The sequence below is a fragment of the Fukomys damarensis genome, unplaced genomic scaffold (assembly GCF_012274545.1).
Source record: "Fukomys damarensis isolate Sample0158 unplaced genomic scaffold, DMR_v1.0_HiC HiC_scaffold_22, whole genome shotgun sequence".
Taxonomy (NCBI): Eukaryota; Metazoa; Chordata; class Mammalia; order Rodentia; family Bathyergidae; genus Fukomys; species Fukomys damarensis.
The window spans coordinates 23,860,023-23,882,384 of NW_022900934.1; the positions used below are offsets into that span (position 1 = coordinate 23,860,023).

Sequence of the window (22,362 nt, forward strand, 5' to 3'; positions counted from 1 at the left end):
GATGCCCAGGTAAACCTGAAACTTGTGATGCTCTTGTCTCAACCTCTCAAGTAGCTGGGATCACTGACATGCATCACAACGCCTCTCTCAAGCCCTGAGTTTCCATGCTGCAAAATGACTTTGGTTCTGTCCTCTTCCTGCCAAAGGGCCAACAGTTCCCACACAGCCCCCAGAGCCCCATACTTACGTGATCAGCATGGACTGGTTCTCTCGGTCTGGAGAAAAGGAGAGGGGATTAGGAAAGTCAGCTAGGTGAGGGAGCAGCAGGCACTGGGGAAGTCAGTTCTCCACCCAGGGCTGAAAATGGAGAGCACCAGCGGGGGAGCGGGGCATCTAGATTGGAAAGGCAGAGTGCTACGCTAGTGTCCATCTACATCAGAGGAGGGCAGGATAAGTGGAAGGAAGAGGGTCTTTATAGAGGCCTTCCTGAAGCCAGGGCAGGGGTCTTGGGTGGGGAGAAGAGTGGAGGCAGCCCTTACTGCGCAGCATGTCGTTGTAGGCGTTATCCGCCACTGAATATATATGAGGTGGGGCCTCTGACCGGCGCTTTCCCTTGTAAGCAGCCACCACAGAAGCTGTGTAGACTGGGAGCCATTTGTAGGGGTTGATGGTGACACAGAAGAGGCCCGAGTATGTCTGAGGAGAAGATATAGAGGTAGAGTTTTGTCTGGGGGGCCCAGGTTCCCTTTCCCAGGCCCCCATCCTCATAACTCCATGACACCCCTGCGCTGTTTCTCAAGGAGCCACTCCACATGCCATGCCACACCCCCGTGGTGGTCCAGGCCCTGCCGAGCCCTTCCTCCTGCCCCCAGCTCCTCCTCTAGCTGGTGGCTCTGCCTCCACAACTGGTCGCTGAGCCTCCTTGGCAGGGCACAGTGACACCACATGACCCTGCCCCTAGGTGGCCTTCCCATTCCACGAGGCTGCTCGTCTCTCTTTGCTGCCAGGCCCCACAGCCCCGCAGCCCTGGCCTGCGGCTCACATAGATCATCCAGTGAGCGTAACGCTGGCGCAGGTTGTGCAGCACCGAGGCCTCGTTGAGGTGTGTCATCATGGCCATGTCCTCCAGCAGGTCGAAGCGGGGTGGGTTCATGGGCTGCAGCTCGGTTTCACGCACTGTCAGCACCTGCCAAGGAGGTAAGTCATCAAGATAGGGACGGAGAGGGACGGGTGGACCTCACCTGTCACTCCCACCCACACACCCCCCAACCGCCTGCACCCAGAGCTAGAATCCCACAGGCAAGGAGATGCACCCTTGGGAGCAGAGGGGCTAATCTCAAGAAAAGGAGAGCTGAACCTTCTGGTCTTTGGTCTCCACGTTGACTTTGCCCCCGGAAGCGTCTGACTTGACCTCGGCCTCCACGTAGGCGTCTTGTTCGTCAGGTACCCAGACCCGTTTCTTCCCTGGGTTGCAGAAAGATCATCAGGACTCTGAGAGGAGCTGAGGCAGCCCAAGGGGTCCATCTGGGCTTTCCAAACTGTGTCCATAGAGCTGTACCCCTGGCAGGGACTTCCTTGTGAAGGGACATCCTTGTGAAGACCCCTTCAAACCCAGGGCAGAGCTAGGAGGATCCCTAGAGACTAAAGAAACTCCTGATTGGAAAATGTCTGTTTTGCGCATTTAGGCTCTGATCCCCATTTCAGTCATATATGTCCTACAACATGGGAAAAATCCCTTTCTTTCTGCACCTATTTCCTCAAACACAAAATGTCACGATGCTCTCCTGAGGCCCCATATGGAGCGGCCCCTCAATACTGAATCAGACACATAACTTTCAGCAGGTGTTCGCCTTCCCCATTTCACTGAAGATTCATATCTAACTACGTCCAAGGCTCTTTCCTGCCCAGCTAGCTGGCCCCAGATCTTTGGAGAGTCCAAATTTTTGTTTGTTTGTTTGTTTGTTTTTGTGACAAGGCCTCACTTTGTAGTTCAGGCTGGCCTTGAACTCACTATGTACTCCAGGCTGGCCTCAAACCCTTGGAGATAACAGGCAGCACCACCACATGTGACTGAGAAAACCCAAATTTTGTGGCAGTTAAAAACATGAAATGTTAGGGCATTGTAGTGTACACCTCTAATCCCAGCCACTCAGGAGGCTGAGGCAGTAGGATCATGAGTTCAAGGCCAGGCTGGCTATATAGTGAGATCCTAGTCCCAAAAAGAAAGAGCTCAGACCACAGACTGCAGGTATAGTCCCTCCTCCCTCCTACTTGCTAGCTAAGTGCCTTGATCAGGAGTTCTACATAACTTGCAGGCTCCAGTGTAAAACACTGAAACTCCCTTGTTTAAATTTTATTTTAAAATTCTAGCCGGGCATGGTGGCACATGCCTGTAATCCCAGCACTTGAGAGGCTGAGGCAGGAGGATTGCTGTGATTTCGATACCAGCCTGGGCTACATAGTGAGTTCCAGGTCAGTCTCAACTACATAGTGAGACCCTGTTTCAAACAACAACAACAACAACAAATGAAATTCAAGATAGCAGCTGAGTGTGGTGGCACATGCCTGTAATCCCAGCACTCTGAGAAGCTGAGGCAGGAGGATCCAAGTTTGAGTCTAGGCCAGGAAATTTAGGGAGATCCTATCTCAAAAGAAGAAATAGAAAAGGGCTATTGGCGGTGTACTTTAGTACAAAGGCCCTGGGTTCAAACCCCAGTACTTAAAAAAATTAAAAATGACAATATCCAGGCCTTTCAGAGCATGATGTCCTGTGTGGCTGTAGAGATTGTTATGCCCCTGAAGTTGGATGTGGCCCTGGTTCCCACCTTCCAAGGATGTTGAGAAGTGGCATAGTAAGTAATGTAGTCTGGGCCTGGCATGCAAAAAGCACTGTGTACACATTGCCTATTGTTATTATTGTCCTATGAGCAAACCAGGTCATAAATAGTAGTCTTTATTCCTGTCCCTAATAAACAGTGGCTTTGGCTCAGTGGAAAGTGCTAAAAATAAGTCCAGCACAGGTTCTATGGAGATGGAGGACGCCTGCACATTGGTCTGTTGGTCTCATCTCTGTCTCAGCTTCCAGCCTGAGTTCTCAGAGACTGCAGCTCCAGGAAGCAGATGGCATGATCCCATTTTGCAGAGGGACAGACCAAGTTTTGCTCACAGACACACAGTGAGTACACTGTCCCTGACATTTTAGCCTCTATGCCCCAGAATCTGAAGAAAAAGTCCACAGCTGAAGTTATCAGGCCTGAGTCCCCCTTAATCCCCAAATGGAATGCTCCCGTCTCTGCCTTGCTCCTGGTTTGAGTCTGTAAGGTCTGTGCCACTCCCTACTACTTTAACTTACCATCCCACGGGACAGTGTGCACCTTCATCAGCTCCTGGTATCCCTGGCGCAGGTAGCGAGCAGACTCCCCAAGTTCACTGACATCCATCATGGTGGTAAAAGGTAGAGGAGAAGGACCTAGAAATCTGGGTGATTCTAGGTAGTCCTAGGCAGCAGGCCCTGGAAGGTGGCAGTGACAAGCAAACTGAGGGAACAGGGGACCCAACCCAGGCTTTCTGGGTTCACTAGATGACTCCCCGGGTAAAGCCTAATACACATGCACACCCTCAAACACCAGAGAATTCTCTCCTACTGAGACGGAAGACCCATGCTCACCCAGGGACACTCTCACCCACCTACCTGCCCTCTGGCTCCAACCCCAGCCTGATCACCCACCTCGGCACCACCACGGTGAGAGCAGGGAGCTGTGCTATCCCTTTTTATTGAGGCAGTCAAGGTCAGTGGAGGAGAGCTATGTCAGCAATCTCCACGTGTCACAGCCCCCCCAGCCCGGCCACAGGACACAAAAAGCAAATTCCCTTTTATCTCCACCAGCACAGCCCCTGGGCTATTTTTACCTCCTATTGTCAGGGGATCACAAAGGCAAGAGAGACACTACTCAGAAACAGGGAGACTGGGATTCAGAGACTGACTGGGCAGAGGCAAAGCAGTAAGGAGCTCTGAGACAGAAACCGAGTCACAGACAGTCCGATACACCCCTAAAAAGACCCACAATCAGAGAAACAGAAAGCGAAGAGACTCAGAGAGGAGGAACCACAGAATGCCCTTTGGGACCACCTAGTCTAACTCGGTACATCAAAGTAGACTGAGGACCAGAGAAAGGAAAACACTGTCAGGTCTCACAGATCACTAGTGACAGAGACAAGTGGAAAAGAGAAACAAAGAGTGAGGCATCCCTTTCCAGCACCTGGGCATTGTCTCTTTCTTCCTTTACCTCTATCTCCATCCCTCTGAGGGCCTCCAAAGGAAACCAGACATGAAGAAAACCAGACATGAGACTAAAGAAGTAATTTGGCTGAAGAGAAAACACATCCATGAAATTTAGATGAATTTAAGAGCCCCTTCGTAGTCTAACATTCAAGATTCTTAGGAAATCAACTTCCTGCACCTCACTCTCAGCAGGGGTTGGGGGTGCTGGCACTCAGACTGCCTGATGCAGGGACTTTTCCCTCTCTTCTCCATCATCTCATTCTGGAGTTCGCGATATCACAGAATTTTAGAATCAGAGAATCAAAGGATTCAACAACCTTAGACACTTGTCCATTGAACTAGAGAGTTCCAGAGCCAGGATGCCAACCAGACATCAGACTGAGCTCAGAGAATCAAATGATCCAAGAACCTTAGACAACCGACACACAGAACTAGAGAGTTCCAGAGCCAGCATTACAACTAGACATCAGACAGATCTCATACAGAGAAACCTCTGTACCAGTGGCCTACCAATTCCAAATAGGCCACGTGCCAAATAAAATGTAGAGAACTAATTCTGAAGATACATTTTCAACCATATATAGTTCACAAACAGGCAAAACTAGTAGTGTATAAGGATAGAAGTGAAAGAGTAGTCAGTCCTCCAAGGGAGAGCAATGACTGAAGGGACACAAAAGAAGCTTTTTTTTTTAGACAGTCCTGGCTCTTTAATTCAGGCTGGCCTTGAACTCACCATGTAGCCCAGACTGGCCTTGAACTCTCAGAGATTCTTTTGCCTCAGCCACTTAAGTGTTGGAATTATAGGCATGCTCTACTTCCTTGGCAAAAGAGCCTTTTTCAAAGCAGGAAATGCTTTGTGCATTGAACTGAGCAATGATCTATTATATGTATATTATATGGAAACTTTAAAAAAAAATACATTACTGGGGGGGGGTGCACTATAGCCAGGATTGTTAAAATGAGTCTGAGGAAGCAAAGCCCTGTGACTTCTTAAGGCAAATTATCAGATAGCCAGTTGGGGTAAAATCAAATTTTGGAATGGATTATTGAGGGGTCCTGGCTTTCCTGGATAACCACACACATAAAGCCTGGAAGCAGCACAAAGAACGTGTAGGAGGAGAGCTGAAGAGAACAGAAAGGAGGCATTTATCTGAGGAATCAATGTATTATATGTAAGTACACGGATGAGAAGGATGTGAAGACAACAAGGAAGCAATTATTTTCATACTTGCATATATTTTTATGAAATGTTTTTCTGTATTTTGGTTCTTTTGTGATGTAAATTGTCCTGTTTTCGTGGTAGCTGTTGATTTTTCACCGACATGTAAGATAAATGTATAAAATTATGGATTGAATTATAAAGACAATGTCACGTTTAAGTTTCGGTCGCTTTCTTTTACTCCACATCATCATTTTAAAAAAAAGGGCAAGATAAAAAAAAAATTGCTAAATTGAGCAATATTTGTCAAAATCGCAAAGGCCCAGGCCCTTTTAGGAATCAGTTCTACAAGTATTTTCCCATGTCATGACATTAAGCAAATTCTCTTTAGTGGGGCATTTACATTGTTTCCAGTCTTTACAAACAGAGCTGTGATGGATACTCTTGTATAATCTGATGGATTTTACAACGTAAACATACTGTGTTCAAGAAATGGAAATAGCAGAAATTATGAGGAAGTATCCCCCCTAGGGCTCTCTTTCAGACACTTCTTTAGGGTTTGTCTATTTTCAGAATTTGTATGGAAACTTACATTATATATTCCTTCCTTCCTTTCTGCTACATCATATTTGTGGGAATATCATTCTTTTTTTCTTTCTTTTTTTTGGTACTGGGGATTAAACTCAGGGCCTCGCACTTGCGAGGCAGGTGCAGTGCCACTGAGCTACATCCCCGGCCTGAGAACATCATCCTTGTTTTAACTCTTTCCATAGAACTTTAATTTTTACTGCCTGCCGTCTGCCACCAGAGAGGAACTCCAGGAGAGCAGTTTAGTCTTCAACCCCAGAAAGTTGCAGAAAGTCTGCGCATAGTAGAGTAAATAAATATCTATTGAATAAGTGAGGGGCGCAAACTTAATAGTTTATATTATGGAGACTGAATCTCTATGTGTGGTCAGAAGCTGGGTATGGCTTGAGAAATTTACAGAAAGTACTGGGGGTAGAGAAAACTCTGCTTTCCAAAGATGCCCCCAAGGCAGGGCTTCTTGTCCAGGGCCCAAGCGATAGAGTTAGCTTGGAGAATCAGAACCTCTGGAGAATCAGAAGCCCGGTCTATATAAAATATAATATGAGCCTAATTCTAGAATTACTTACTCAGTAAGAACAAAAGCACATTGGACATTCAGGTTGGTAAATACAGGGACATGACCTCAGGTCTCTTCCCTCGAAGATCTAACATGCCTTCGGGAGGCAAAAAATAGACAAGCAAATATGTTGTTAAGGCAATTAAAGATTACAATAGGTGCTATGATGGAAATAAACAGAGCAGTGCTCTGGAGGGTAATGGGAGGTATGCTTTATTGAGGTGGGTCAGGGAGGGCACTCTGAAGGAGGAGCCAGCCAGGCTAAGATTCTGAGGAAGGACATGCCAAGCAGAGGGAACAACGAATACAAAAAAATCACGCCGCAAGGCGTGTGTGGTGGCGCAAGCCTGTAATCCCAGCACTCGGGAGGCTGAGGCAGGAGGATCGCTCTGAGTCAGCCTGGGCTACATAGTGAGTTCCAGAGCAGTCTAAACTACATAGTGAGATCTTGTCTCAGAAAAACAAAAACAAAACAAAAAAATCATGCAGCAGAAAACAGCAGGAAATATTTGAGGCACTGTGGCAGTGATGGCGAATAATGGTAAGCAAAGGGAAAATTCTACAAGGTTTAGGGAAAGAGGTTGATGGGTCCACAAGATTGTTTCCAGTCTTGAAGGATTTGGAGAAGAGCCTGGATTTGACTGCATGAGAACCGATTAGGCCAGGAAAGTAAGAGAGCTAAAGTTTAATAATGGCCACTTGGCTATTATGTAGAGAAAGGGCTGGGAGGAGCAAAAGATTTAGCAGGGAGCAGTTGAAGAGTCTGCGGTGGCCTGGATGGGTAGAAACACTGAAGGGAGGAGAGGGGACAGACAGCATGAACACAGGTAGTTCTGGGCAGCCACACCAGCTGAGGCTGGGTCCCCTGGAGACTTATGGGGAGGTGAGGCTGGACCAAGGATTGGGACTGGACTGTGAAGGGCTTCAAAAGCTAGATGAAGATTTGAAGCTTTCCCTTGCAGAAGTTGGGGCACCATCAAAGGCATTTTTATTTATTTCTTCATCAAAGAGCTCTGAGCAAGGAATCTGACAGTGGTCAGATTTATGTGCTCACCAGATCCCTGTGGCAGCTGGTGTGGAGGATGGACTGAGGGGCGAGACTGGTGGCAGGAAGACTCACTAGGAGGAGGCTGCCATAACAGTCCACATGCAAGGCGGTGAGGCCCCAGGAGGGGCCAGCACCCTGGGGGTGGTTGGGCCCCTGCTTGTCCCAGGTTTGTCCCCATCCTGGGCCCCTCAGCAGCTGCACAGGGCTAGAGTGGGCCCCAGCTCTGATGCTTCAAGCAGAAAATAGGATGAGGGCAGCCAAAAGGCATCAAGCCTGTTTATCCGGAGGAGAGACGCCTCAGCATGGATTTATAGCTAAAAGGTTACTGGGGAGAGCGGGTGAGGAGCCAGCTGTCCCCCATCCCCATAAAGGGCAAACAAAAGAGGGTATGGTGGCCTCAGCTACAGCAAGTGGAGGGAGGCTACACACATGAGGGACAATGTCCTGACAGCATCAGAGGATGAAAGAGACCTTTAACGATTATGCGAGGCAACTGCCAAGGAACAGTCAAGGAAATTGAGGCACAGAGAGAGGCAAGTCTTTGCTCAAGGTTGCACAGCGATTTAAAGATGTGACTAGACCCAGTGGCCAACCTCCTGCTACCAAAGACCCCAGGGTCCTCTCCGAGTGTTCCCAAGGGTCCTTCAGACTGCCCCCTGAAGAGTTCTGGGGTATGGTTATCCCAGAAAGAAATGTGCACGTGCAGTTATCCCAAAGGAATGGACAGAAAGACCTATGCTGGACTGAGTTGCTCTGGACCCAAGCACCGGTTCTGGTCCAGGTCTCTGATTTGCTACATCTGCGTGGTCAACCCTCCTTTTAGGTCCTCATTGTTTCAGTAGCCGTGTCTCTGTCCTTATTCCAGTGAGGCTCCATTTTTGACATTGGGTGGGAGTGCTTATACCTCTTGATCTTTCTGTGTTACCTTATCTCTCGCTACCCTCTAAGGCTGTATTTCTCTCTTCTCTGATTCCACAGAGCTGAGCTGAGCTGGACCAGCCTCCCACCCCTAGAGGCCCTGACTCTTAGCACGCCCCAGTGTAGACAATGCTTGGGACCAGTGCCCGGGCTGGGACAGGTGACAGCAGCTGTGGCTCTATCTATAGCTCCCTTGCCCTTCAATTGTTCCCAACTTCAAACAATAATTGGGCCTCAGATCAGAGACACCCTGCTTAAATGGATCCCCGGGGACAGGGATGAGGCTCACCAGAGCTCCACGGTGAGCTCTTATAGGCGGCTGCCTCTGTCTGGAACCCCATGTTTCACCTATAACTCTGAGCTCTGGGTTCTGAGGCCTTCCAGCTCAGAGGATGTACAACTTCAGGACTCATGGGTAAAGGAACAGGGTATGTCTGAACTGCAGACTTGTACAAGGGCAACCAAGTGTGAGACATGTGAGTTTCCCTCTTCCTGCTTTGGCTGACAGAAACTCATGGACACAGGGGGGTGCCAGTTCCATGAGGCAGAGACCTGGTCTTTCTTTTTTTTTTTCTTTTTTCTTTTTATTTTTTTTCTGGTTTTTCTTTATACTCTGCTGTATCCCAGCCTCGGCCTGGTACCTGGTAAGTGTTCAATATACATCTCTTATCATGGCCCTTAGGCAGAGGGGGGCACAGCATGGAGGGATATGACTTACGCTTGAAAGGCAGACTAGAGTAGTCATGAAGAACACTTCATCTAAAGTAAGATGCCTGGGTCTCATGCCAATGACCAGCCATAAAATATTGGAAAATTACTTAACCTCTCAACAATGGACATTCATAATGGTACCTACCTCAGAGGGCTGTGATAAATAGTATATGAGTTAAAACATCTCAAGTGAGTAGAACAGTACCTGGTACTAGTGGAGATTCAATAAATTACTATTTCTAAAGCAGAACACTCTAAATCAGGCATGGTGGTACGTGTCTGTAATCTCAGTACTCAGGAGGCTGAGGCAGGAGGACCTGTGAGTTCAAGGCCAGCGTGCACTACACAATGAGCTCAAGGCCAGTGTAAACTACCTAGTGAGACCAAATCTCAAAAAAAAAAAAAAAACAGAGAATTCCAAAAATAAATGAGACTGGGGTATAACTCAGTGGTAGAACACTTGACTAGCATGTGTGAGGTCCTAGAATTGATCCCTAGCCCCCCCACCAGTGGTGAGCACAACAATGTATGGGTCATGCTATTAACTGTGCAAGAATGACAGGCAGAGATTTGTGCATTTACATGTTCATCTATGGACAGACTACCTCTCTGAAAGTTATTCAAGATGCTGGTAACAGTGGTTGATGGCAAGGGGTCAGGAAGGAGGGCAACCAATTTTTTTCCCTTGTATACTCTTAATCATTTGAACTTTTTAAGCATGTGTAAGTAAAGCCTATTTTTTGTTTGTTTGTTTGTTTTTTTGAGACAGGGTCTCACTATGTAGTTGAGACTGTCTGGAACTCACAGTGTAGCCCAGGCTGGTCTCGAACTCACAGCGATCCTCCTGCCTCAGCCTCCCAAGTACTGGGGTTACAGGCGTGTGCCACCACGCCTGGCTCTAAAGCCTATTTTTAAAAGTTTTTCTAAGTGAATAAAAGTCACTTCCAACATGGTCCTTGAAAAAAATAAGCCCTCACTCAGTGCAAGTGCAGAGGGGCCTGGGAAAGGGCAGGTCCCCAGATTATAGATTCTCTGCCTTTAGCCTGGGTCTCCCAGGAGTGTCCTCTTCCCTCCCACTCAATGATGGACAAGTGTACTCATTCGGAACCAACCCGGAGCAAGTGGTAAGATAGCAGGAGGGCTTCCCAGCTTCCAGGCCAAGCCATAGGAATGGAGTAGGGGATGCAATCGCCTGTCCTCCTCTCTGGTCACAGCTTCCAATTTTCAGCCCACGCTATTCTTAGCGCCCAGATAATGCTAGCAGTTGCTGCTGTTCATATCGGCTTCCAGAAACACGCATCCCTGAGACACACAGTCAGATCCCCACCTCATGTGCTGACCTCCCCACCAGGCGCAGGCATCCTGTGGCTCTATTCTCTGCACTACATGAGCTGCACACACCTCAGGCCAACACAGACAGGTAAGGGCGTGGGTGATGGGCCCATCCAGGACACCCTTTGCCAGCTGGAGATAGGAAGAGCTAAAGGATATGCCCACAGGGGTCACCATCCAGATAGACCGGAGCAATTCCAGGCTCCAAACTATGCTGAGGGTATGAGTGAAAGGAGGTGCAAAGGACACGGGTTAGACAGGGAGTATGAGGTAAGGGGTGGTTAGAAACAGTAGCAGAGCGGGGCTGGAGGGGCCTGTGTACAGAGGTCTGGGGGAAAGACATCAGGTGTCTGGCTAGCTATGGACCTCAAGCAGGTCTCTTTTCCTCTTGGAGCCTCGATTCCCATTATATAACCTTATTCCATTCTGTTGGAAGATAGATTTAATGAAATAACGCATGTAAAGAGCTGAGCCTATACCTGACTTAAAACAGATACTACACTATTATCATTGGCTTCTTTGTGGGGGGGTACCAGGGATTGAACTCAGGTCCTTGCATTTTCAAGGCAGGCAGCGGAACCACTGAGCTAAATCCCTGGCCCAATCATTAGCTTCTTAAGAGTAGGCAGTGTTTCCTTTTCAGTGTTCTACCTGTATAGATTAGGTCAAACCTAAATCAAATTAAGGCTGTCTCTTCAAACCCTTGCTCTGTCATTTTATAAACTAAGTGACTTTCAGCAAGTTGCTTCACCTTGGGGTCTTTCTCTGCAAACTGAATATACAGAGTACCCGCCTTATAATATTCCTGAGAGAAGCAACTGAAATCCAGTGTTTAGCCCTTAGTAAGAAGTCAACAGTACGAGCCAGGTGTGGTGTCACATACCTGTAACCTCATCATTCCAGAGGCTGAGGCAGGAGAGTCTGAGGCCAGCCTGGGATATACAGTGAGTTCAAGAGTACCCTGAATTGCATAGTAAGACCCTGTTTAAAAAAAAAAAGGCGAAGTATGAAGAGGGAAGATTATGACTATGTGCACTCTGCAGTACTACGGTGGGTTAGCTTTGGATCTTCCACTCTGTGGATAGACTGTGAGTACCCAGGGCAGCCAACATTCTGCAGGAGAGGTCCTAGTCGACCCAACATATGGAAGGGAAGTCCCAGGATCTTCTAAAATCATACCAACCCCACCTCAAATCCTGTGCCAAAGCCAAGGCCCTGCCTGGGTCTCCAGATCTGGATGCACCCACCTTGGGTCAGCTGCCTGTTTAGCTCCTTCTAACAAACAACACTCTCTGATCCCCCTAGACTACAACCGGGTCTGGACTCGCTCCTAAGATTCAGGATTCTAAGACTGGTGAGGGGAGACAGGCACCAAGACATGGATATTTAATGACAAAATAATACAGGGCCTCTGAGGGAGGGGGTTGCAGCCCCACCTAGTGGAATGGAACATGAAAGAACACCTGTCCTCGGGCAGGGGATTTAGCTCAGTGGTTCCACCGCCTGCCTCACAAGCGCAAGGATGGACACACACACACACACACACACACACACACACACACACACACACACACACTAGACACACACACACACACACACACACACACACACACACACACACACACGACACAGGGACACCTGTCCTCAGTAGAAGGCCGACTAGAGGTGCAGTGGAAGGGTGGGGTCATAGTCATAGTCAGTCTGGCAGTCAAGGGGCAGAGAGAGGCTCCAAAAGTTAAGCTGGGAAACCCACCCACCTGATGGGTCTGACAGAGCCACATCTCCATCCTGAGTATCCGGTAGGTGACCCTGCTTCCCCACATCTCAAGGAATATGGCTCACCTTGTGAAGCTAATTTCGCCAACAGGACAAGAGGCCTTTTCCAGCACAGTCCTCGGAGTTTTATGAGTTAAAATTTGTATTATTACAAATATCTCAGTTTCCTCCCTCACTGCTATTGTGGCAATGACAACCGCAAATAAAGGGGGTGGGAGGAGTGTGGTGGGTTCAGAGGTGGGCAGTGCGGCCTTGGCCTGGGTGACTGGTGGCACCCACAGAGCCAGGGTCTGCAGAGGATTCCAGATGACTAACAAAGAACCCCCCAAGGATCTACTGAGTGAAACAGATTAAAGTTATGGCACAATATGAATTCATTTTAAGATGGAAGCAAAATGAAGCATAAGTTCAAGCTTTGGAGTCAAGTACACAGATCTTAAACTATATAACTGGCTTAAGGGAGTCTGAAGAAAAGCTTCAGCAACAATAGCAAGAGTCTGCACATAAGGAAAACATTCCTGTAACGCCACTAGCAACCAAGGAGCAAGAGATGCCAAGAGCGTACTGCTCAAATCCAGTACCTCAAGCAAGTCCAGCAGCTGAGTATTGCCCAACGGAGATCAATGATTGTAGACAGCCATCAACTTGTTTTTCCTCAAAAGGAAAGGTGAACTGGGACAGATTAAAGACAAACTGGCATAAGCCCAAAATGAACTGAGTGCCTGACAGGTGAAACAAATCATCTTCCCCAGTGAAAACTTCCCTGCCAGTCCCACTATGAGAAAGCAGTGGTGGGACGGCCAAGTACTCGTTTCCACACCAAGACTCAAACTTTGAGCCAAAAAAAGCTACATTTTAATACTGTCCGGTGTGTAACGATTAATGTAGAACTTACCAGATGAACCTTGTGTTTCAGCTTTTTTATTTTCTCCTTCCCTTTGCTCCAGAAGCCTGAGACCATCAGACTGTTCTAAAGAAGCCACTTTTAAAAAATTCTCCTTCTAGAACATGCAGGTACTTGAGAAATATTTCTGTTAGAAGAAAACAGAGAAAGAAATAGAAGTCTTTAGTCTGTGGCACACTGTGTCTTCAGATGCTCCGGAAGACCGAAACCTAAGAGTTTTTAAATCATTAATAGAACACGTAAAATGCCAGTAAAATGTGAAAACAGAATATGCACTGCTCTTAATCCTGAGCATAGCGACTTGGAGGTACCCTGTACCAGTTTTGCCAATAAGACTGTGGACTCATGATTGTTGTTGAACTTCTGGGTCAAAACTCAAATGAAGTGAATTTTGCCTTTAAATGGTTTATTTAAGAACCATTTGTAATAGTCATGAGAGAATCAAATAACTGATGTCAGTACAAGTAGTACAAATGTTTAGCCATTTAGCATTTGGCTCTGTATTACTTAATGGAGCCTAAATTAATGTGGTTTTAATCAACAGTTTGTTTTTTGAATGGTTGCAAAAACCAGATAATCTTAACTAAGGACTGTATACATGCAAACGTGTGATATCAAATTTCAGGTGTAAACTCTTCAAAGTATCATGAACATTCACTTCACAGTTAGATTGTATAAGGATGTTGGCTATGAGGAGACTCACTGCATTATTTTTTTTCAATTGTGAACTTAATGAAACCCCCATCCCACTCAACAGGCACATTTCAAAAAGAATTATCTTTGGTATTACTGTGGGAATATGTTCCTTCATTGTTCTGGGGACTTTGTGTTAAGACTCTCGATATTAAATGTGTCCTGATTTTAAAAACGCAAATATCTCTATTGTTCTACCTAATGCACTGGGCTTATACTTTTTTCCTATGGTACTAGAGATTGAACCCAGGGCCTTTGCACTGAGCCACATCCTGAGTTACTAAATTTTCCAGACTGAGCTCGAACTTGCAATCTTTCTGCCTCAGCTTCCCAGATTACAGATATTACAGGCATGTGCCAACATATACAGGTCCAATTTTTTCTTTTTTATTCTTTTAAGACAGGGTCTTGCTACGTAATTCAGGCTGGCCTTGAACTACCAGCCATCCTCCTGTCTCAGCCTCCTTACTGCTGGGATTAGAGGCATGTGCCACAACACGTGGTCAAATTTTACTTCTTAATTGAATTTTTTATTGAGATAATTGTATATTTGCATGCAGTTGTAAGAGAGACACCCTGTATGGACACTGATATAATTTACCAGTATTGTACAGATTTTCCCTGTTTTACATATGCTCACTCATCCACACACACACACACACACACTTTCACTTCTACACAGTCTTATCAACTTTTAGATGCACCATAACCATCAACATACTGAACAATTCTAACAAGGAAATGTTGCCCTATTATGATCATATCAATCTCTCTACCACTTTTAAACCTTGGCAATTACCAGTCTATCCTTCATGTATAAAATTATTCAAAATCAGCCAGGAATTTAGCTCAGTGGTTCCACCACCTGCTTCACAAGCACAAGGTCCTGAGTTTGATCCCCATACCAAAAAAAAAAAAAAAAAGTATTCAAAATGGGATATAAATTAAATTACACAATATGCAATCTTTTGATATTAGCTTTTTAAACCCAGCATAATTCCCTGGAGATTAATTCAAATTTATTCTTGTATCAAGTTTGCTCCTTTTTATTGATGGGAGTAATCTGTACTATGAATGCACCGCAGTTTGCGTAGTCGCTGAGTTGTGGAAGGACAGTTGAGAGCTCTCAGTTTAAGGTGCTTCTTTCTCGCATGTGCCCTGTGGAGTGAGGCTACCCACCCTCCAACTCACCTGTGGGTCAGTAGGATGTAGCTTCCAAGTTCTTGTTCCGATTTTCTAGGGACAAATGGCAAGAGCTTTCCAATCCTACCCTCTTTTACAGACCAGGTATTAGCATTAAGTCACTTACCAGAATGCTAAAACCCAATCCTGAGGAACAAGCAAGAAGAACAGAATCCCTGGACCTTATTTAGACCTGCATGCTACAGACCTTTATGTTGATCCCAGTGTAAAGCAGCAACAACAAGACCTGCCCTGCCAGCTTCCTGACTTCATCTTGGGCAGCTCCACCCTTTTGCTCGTTCCACTCCAGTCACACTGGCTTTCTGAGAGTTTATAAATTACATCAAGTGCCTTCCTGTCTCAGGAACTTTGCATCTGCCATTCCCTCCAGCTGGCCTCTTCCCCCAAACTGGGGGGCATGGCCATCTCGTTACCCTTTATGTATCCACTAGCATGTCATTCCTTCCTCAAAGGGACCTCCCTTGATGCAAATTAAGTAAGGTATTAGGGAAATCAGGTCCTTTCTCTGAATGTTTCCCCCCTCTATATCATATATTTCAATTTTTAAATTTATCGCCTTTATTGCTAAACTTGGTTATTTACCATTGGTCTCCTGACAATCAAGTTTAAGTCTTTCTTGAGATCCAGAAGCAGGCAGATCCCATGCTGGCTCCCCAGCAGCTCACATGGGCCCAAGCACGCTGTCTGCTGGGATGGGGCAACTGCTCTCAAGAGCCATCTCTATGGGCCTCTCTGTTCCTTGCTGTCCTCTCCACACCAGGCCCAGCTAATACTGTGGCTCCAGTTTCTCTCCCACTCCAACCTGGGCAATCCTCTCCTGGGCTTGGCTGAGCCAAGCTAACAATACATCTCAATGCTAAGAGCCCTGGAGTCTGGCTGTCTGCATAGAAACTCTCAGTGTCTCTTGAGATAGCAACTGGCCCATAAGGAATTAAATAACACATATTTTTAAAAGAACAAGCACAGTGCCTAGAATATAGCATATAAATGATCTGTAAATGAGCATTACCTTCTTTTTCTTATTAGCATCATCTTCACTCAGTAGAACAAACAAGGAAAGTATGTATTTCACCAACACAGAGATCATGAGGAAGAAAAGATTCATTCCCAACACTGTGGGTCCTCACTCTCACTCTTAGGAAATTCTCCTCTGGCTTTGCTTTCTCTGCAGCCCCTTCTCCTTTTGGTGAAAATCCAGGGTGAAAGAAGGGCAAGACTTTAGCTTCTCCTATCAGTGGTTTCAAGGTGACAACTGAAGGTTAGCTCCTCATCAAAGAGCTGTGCATTCTGTTTTCAAATATCCATCTGCCCTAACCATGCAAATATTTAATGAAAAATAAGTTTTGCTATTAACTTGGGAAATCACAATGAGACCATTTCACAACCACCAGACCAGCAAACAATAATAAAAACCCTGAAAATTCTGAGTTTTAGTGAAGATGTAGAACAAGGGCAATTCTAATACATTGCTGGTAGGAGTATAAATTAGTAAAATCACTTGAAGGAAAAATTTTACATTATCTAAAGTATCTGAATATGAACATGGCGATCACCTTCCAACATAAAAGGCTCCTTCTAGACTGTGTACTGTCTGTAACAGAAAAACATTAGAGCCAACCCAAAGGATTACTCATAAGCAAATAGATAAAAATGTGGTATTTTAATGGAATGAAACCAACAGTGGAAATCAATGAACTAGATTTACCCTTATCTATTCAGATGACTCTCCTGACATCACAATGAACAAGAAAAGCAAGCTGCACAAGAATATATACAGTTTGTTACTATTTATAGTCTAAATACCTTGAAAATTGGTATCATGTCTTGATAAGAAACATCTATTAAAAGATTTAAAATGCATAAGATCTAGCTCAGACCATATACAAAATTAACTCAAAACAAAGCAAGAATTTAAATGTAAGAGTTAAAACTATAAAACTTTTAAAAGAAAACATAGTTTAAATCTTCAACACTTGAATTAGGCAGTGGTTTCCTAGATAAGACACTCAAAGAAAACCAGTCAAAGAAAAAATAGACAAATTGGATTCGATCAAAATTAAAAACACTTGTAATTCAAAAGACACTAGTAAGCTGGGCATACTGGTGCATGCCTATAATCCCAGTACTCAGGAGGCTAAACCAGGAGGATCACCTGGAGTTCAAGGGTAGCCTGCACTATATATGGAGTTTAAGGTCAGCCTGAACTACATAAGATACTGTGCCAACCTCCCCAAAAAAGACACTATCAAGAAATTTAAAAGATAACCCATAGAATGGGAGAAACTATTTGCAAACCATGTATCTAATAAGAATCTAATAAGTACTTAGAATATATAAAGAACTCATAATTTAAAAAATAACTCATAATTCAGCAATAAAGAGATAATTTTAAAATGGGTGACAGATTTGAATAGAATCTCCAAGGAAGATTCAAAATGGCCAATAGGCACATGAAAATATGCTCAAGATCATTAATCATTAGGAAAATATAAGTGAAAACCACAAATGTGATACCATTTTACCCTAACTATGATGGCCACATCAGACAGACAACAAATACTGGTTAGGATATGGAAATTGGAACCCTTGGAGCTGAGTGTGGCATGAATGGCTGAAGCAGAAGGATCATAGAGTTAGAGGAGAGAGGGGCTACACAGTGAGTTCAAAGCCAGCCTGAGCTACAGAGCAAGAGTCTGTCTCAGAAAAAGAAAGACAGAAAGAAAAGAAAACTGGAACTCTCATATTCTGTGACCTTGGAAAACAGTTGAAAATTCTTCAAAAGTTAAACATATAGTTACTATCTAAATGAGAAATTCCACTTCTCACTACCCACTCAAGAGAACTGAAAATGACATTCACACAAAAATCTGTAAATAAAGGTCTATAACAGCAGCAGTCATAATGGCAAAAAGTAGAAACAACACAAATAAATGTCTATCGATTGATAAATGAATATCCAAAGACTTGCATCTGCATGCAATAAACGGTTATTTGCATATAAAGGAAGGAAGCTCTGATCTGTGAACCTTGTAAATGTGATAAGTGAAAGAAACCAGATACAAATGATGATATATTGTATGACTCTGAGAAAGGAAATCCATAGAGACAGAAAGCAAGACTGGTTTTCAAGGCCTAGGAAGAGGAAAGAATGAGGCGTAACTGCTAAGGGGTCTTTGTCACAGGGTAATGAAAATGTACTGGAATTAGTGGTGCTGATTGTAAATAGATAGTGTGAATATACTAAAAACCACTGAATTGCATACCTTTTATTAAAAGGGTAAATCTTATGGTTTATGAACTGTATCTCAATAAAAGGTTGCATAGGAGGCTGGGGATATAGCTCAGTGGTAGAGCAAATGCTTAGCGGGCACAAGGCCCCGAGTATCCTATGCCACATAAAGAGCAAAGAGTTGCAAAGACATAATACACATCGTATTTGGGAGTCTCTACCTGAGGTGGGGAGGTTCAGCCTCACAGGGGCACGTAGTAGTATTCACTTGTCCAGGGTTTTACTTTCCATGGTTTCAGTTACACCTGATCAAACATGGTTGAAAATATTAAACAGAAAATTTCAGAAATAAGCAGCTCATAAGTTTTAAACAATTTTATTACAATATATTATAATTGTTCTATTTTATCATTAGTTATTACCAATAATCTCTTCCTGTGCTCTCCTTCTTCACTGCTGGTGGTAATGTAAACTAGTACAACCACTGTGGAAATCAGTATAGAGATTCATCAAAAAACTAAAATTAAAAATTCTAACTCGGGAGGCTGAGGCAGGAGGATCGCTGTGAGTTCGAGACCAGCCTGGACTACATAGTGAGTTCCAGGTCAGTCTCAACTACATAGTGAGACCCTGTCTCAAAAAAAAAAAATTCTATTTGACACAGCTATTCCCCTTCTAGGGATCTTCTCAAAAGAGGCAAAGAAATAATACTACAGTGACCCATGCATACCCATGAGAAGCACAGCTCATAATAACTAGCCTATAGGGAGCAGCCCATATGTCCACCAACAGATGAGCTGATAAAGAAAATATGGTACTATACACAATGAAGTAGTACTCTGCCATAAATAAGGATAAATTTGAGTCATTTGTAGAAAAATAGATACACCTTAAGACCATAATGTTAAGTGAAATAAATTAGACACAAACTTCAATGTTGCATAACTTTTCCATGAAAAATCCAAAGTATAAATAATTTAAAGAGCAAAATAAAAGACAGACAACAGAAAACAGGGGTAATAGGTATTCTGCAAATAGAAAGAGAATCTAGCATTGGAGGGAGGAGGGAGCAAGGCGAGGGCAAGGGGAATAAAAAGAATTAAGATATGTTATGGACATGAACCTACTCCTCACTCCCCTCAATGAATGTAATTATTACGTACTGCAAACATATACTAATAATTTTTTAATATTTCTTTTTTTTTTATTTTTTTTTTTTTTTTTTTTTTTTTTTTTTTTTTGCTAATCAGGGATCAAACTTGGGTCCTTGTGCTTGTGAGAGTCAGGCAATGGCACTGCCGAGATAAATTCCCAGAAATAAAAAGAAAAATTTAAACTCATACTCCAAAAAAATTTCTTACTGTGCCTAATTTATAAATTAAACTTTTATTAAGACATCCCATGTATGGTTTAGTACTATCTGTGGTTTTAAGCATCTGATGAGTCCTGGAATGTATCCCCTCAAGGATGAGGTGACTACTATTTTCTTTTGCAATGTTTTCTTTTGCAAGCTGTATAGTAGGTATGTATTTGTTACATTAACCTTTTTATCTTTCTCAATGTTTTCAAAATAAATAAAATTTAAATGTGTTTACTGAGTACTGATCTGCATCAAGCACTGGACCATCTGGGTGGTATAATGATGAGTAAAACCAGATCCTATCCTGCCCAAAAGTAAATGAAAAGTGGAAAAAAAGAGACTATCAGAAAGTCATCTCTGCTCTCTGGGCTTCTCTTTGCCCATGGATAAAATGAGAAGTGGACTAGAAGTTTGTCAGTAGAAGGTCTCTGAGGATCTTACACCTAGAGGTGTGTCTTCCCTTGTCAGCCAACAACCCCCTAAGAGTTCATCATGCAAGATGAGAGCTCAGGCCCTAGAACCAGTTCTGGTGCCATCAGCCACTGCAAGTGGGCCTGAAGCAAAGCTCAACTTCTCTAGTCTGCTTCTTCTCAGTAAAACAAGCATGGTAACTTCTCCCTCCCAGGATTACTGCAGGAATATAAATGACACAGCACATATAAAGTGTCAGGGACAGGCCTGGCACATGGTAAATCCTCAACACATGGGACAGTCCTCACTTTAATTCCACAAGTATTTCCTGAGCAGCAACGCTGGGCCAGGCCCCTGCTAGGGGTGGGAAGACAGAGAAATTCTACTCTGAATGGCCAAAGCTGTGGCCCACAGCCATGTGGGGAGATAGCTTCATAAACCACGCTGCCAGGCAGAATGATGTCACTGCTAAAAAGAGAACAGCCATGTGCACAGATGTACACCACATTTGATGCAGACCCTTGTACCAGAAGAGATGTTCCAATCAAAAGGCCTAGGCCAGATGTGGAGAGAGACCCTCACAGGGGCAAAGAAAGGCCAGGTACATTAAGGGACCAGTTTCCAGTCACACTGCAGTGCAGCCCTGATTGACTTCTTTTTTCTTTCTACCTAATTCATACTCAAATGTTCTCCCAAACCCTAGAACAGACACTGCAATGGATTTCAACAGTGGGCTTTGTGAAGCCTGAGCTTATGACACATCTGGGGGAGCACAAGGACTAACAGTGTCAAGCTATGCAATCTCTGACATGTCAGGACACCGCTTCAAACTTCCACTTCCCCAGCTGTAAAATGGAGACCATAGTAACAATATCACCTCGTAGGGTTGTGGTAAAAGTGATGCAATAACTACAATTATTAGCCAAGTACTTGGCACCTACTGATCAGATCAATAAAGAGTAATTGTTATTTGGAAAAGACAGATTCCATTTTGGAATTGAGATCAAGTGGGGTTCAGAGAGGTGAGATGAGTTGCTCATAGTCACATAGCTAGGCTGTGGATTCAGGATTTCAACCCAGGCCTGTGAGAGCAAAGGCTCAGTGCCTTCATTTCCCTCATTTCCCTCTGCTCCAGACTCTTCAGCAGGTTCCCTGCAGTACACTAAATGGAATCTGTCCTTTCTGTAGAGTAAGAAACCAGCAAAAGTTTGGGACCATAAAGACCTTGGACAAGGCCCCTCATTCTGGTTTTCTTGATCTGAAATCCCTCAGTAGGCCTGTGAATTCCTCCACACCATATATGCAAAAGTTTGGGTCTAATGGAGATTCTCAAAAGAGTCTGTCTCAAAAGTAACACTGACTTATCCTTCTTAGCATGAGTTGTATCCACCTAGTACCTACCTTGGAAGGCTGTGAAGGGAACAAGTGAGGTGATCTGTGGAAAGTACCTGAAATATCCTAAACTTTCACTAAGCATCAGTTTCCACTCTCAACTTCCCTCCTCAACCTGCTTCCACCATTCAGCAAATATTATTGAGCATCTACTCGGTAGGAGGCACTATTCCGGGTGCTGGGGGTAAAGTGGTGAGCCAGACAGACTGGCTCTGTTTTGATAGAGCTTACATTCCAGTAGAATGAATCGAGTCAAATAAAAGTAATAATTTTCAGGTACTAAGAAAGTCACAACATAGTGTAATACAGATTGAAGGCATCTAGCGGGGAACCCCTTAACAACAGAGAGGCAGCCATGCCAGGATTTAGGGGTAAAGCATCCAGGGAAAGAAGCAGGAAAGGCAAAGCCTTGTTAAAAGACCCAATCCAACCTCAAATTGAGTCATCATGAACAAGCCACGTAACTTCTGAGTTACCACACCTCCAAAACGGGAAGGAAACCATCTTACCTGAACATGAAGTGAGGGGATTTACCAGAGAGCTGTTAAGTTCTGGGATCCTCCTCAAATCTCTCCAAAAGACACCTGACATGTGTCACTGGGCACCCATTTTCAAAGAGAGGAACCTGTACAGAGAGCTCTGGGTCATGTGTTCTGATTTTTAATTTCTTGCTGCTCCAGAAATAGCTTTCTTTGTTCCTGGTTAATACAGTGACCTTCTTCTGCTACCTGGGACTTATTCTAGTAACTGCTGCTTTATATCCCAGCCAGGTGCAGAAGAACACAAGGAAAAGACATCAGCAAACACTGTTCTGGCAATAACTAGACTGTCTCCATCCACACAAGAGGATTAGGAGACTC

At 44.4% G+C, this 22,362-nt stretch overlaps 1 protein-coding gene and 2 pseudogenes across 1 annotated transcript in view; 2 read left to right on the forward strand and 1 right to left on the reverse strand.

Moving 5' to 3' along the window:
- The window catches only part of Myh7b (myosin heavy chain 7B), a 31,906-nt gene extending 20,451 nt beyond the window's left edge, over positions 1–11,455 (reverse strand). The window contains 6 exon segments of the mRNA XM_033767196.1: positions 188–215; positions 480–636; positions 983–1,126; positions 1,298–1,404; positions 3,293–3,451; positions 11,418–11,455. Coding sequence (XP_033623087.1) covers positions 188–215; positions 480–636; positions 983–1,126; positions 1,298–1,404; positions 3,293–3,383 — 527 coding nt within the window. The 5' untranslated portion in view covers positions 3,384–3,451; positions 11,418–11,455.
- On the forward strand, positions 5,181–5,421 carry LOC104873329 (annotated as a pseudogene).
- A 1,161-nt stretch (positions 11,456–12,616) lies between the features above and the next one.
- LOC104873328 lies at positions 12,617–13,036 on the forward strand (annotated as a pseudogene).
- Positions 13,037–22,362: the final 9,326 nt, after the last annotated feature.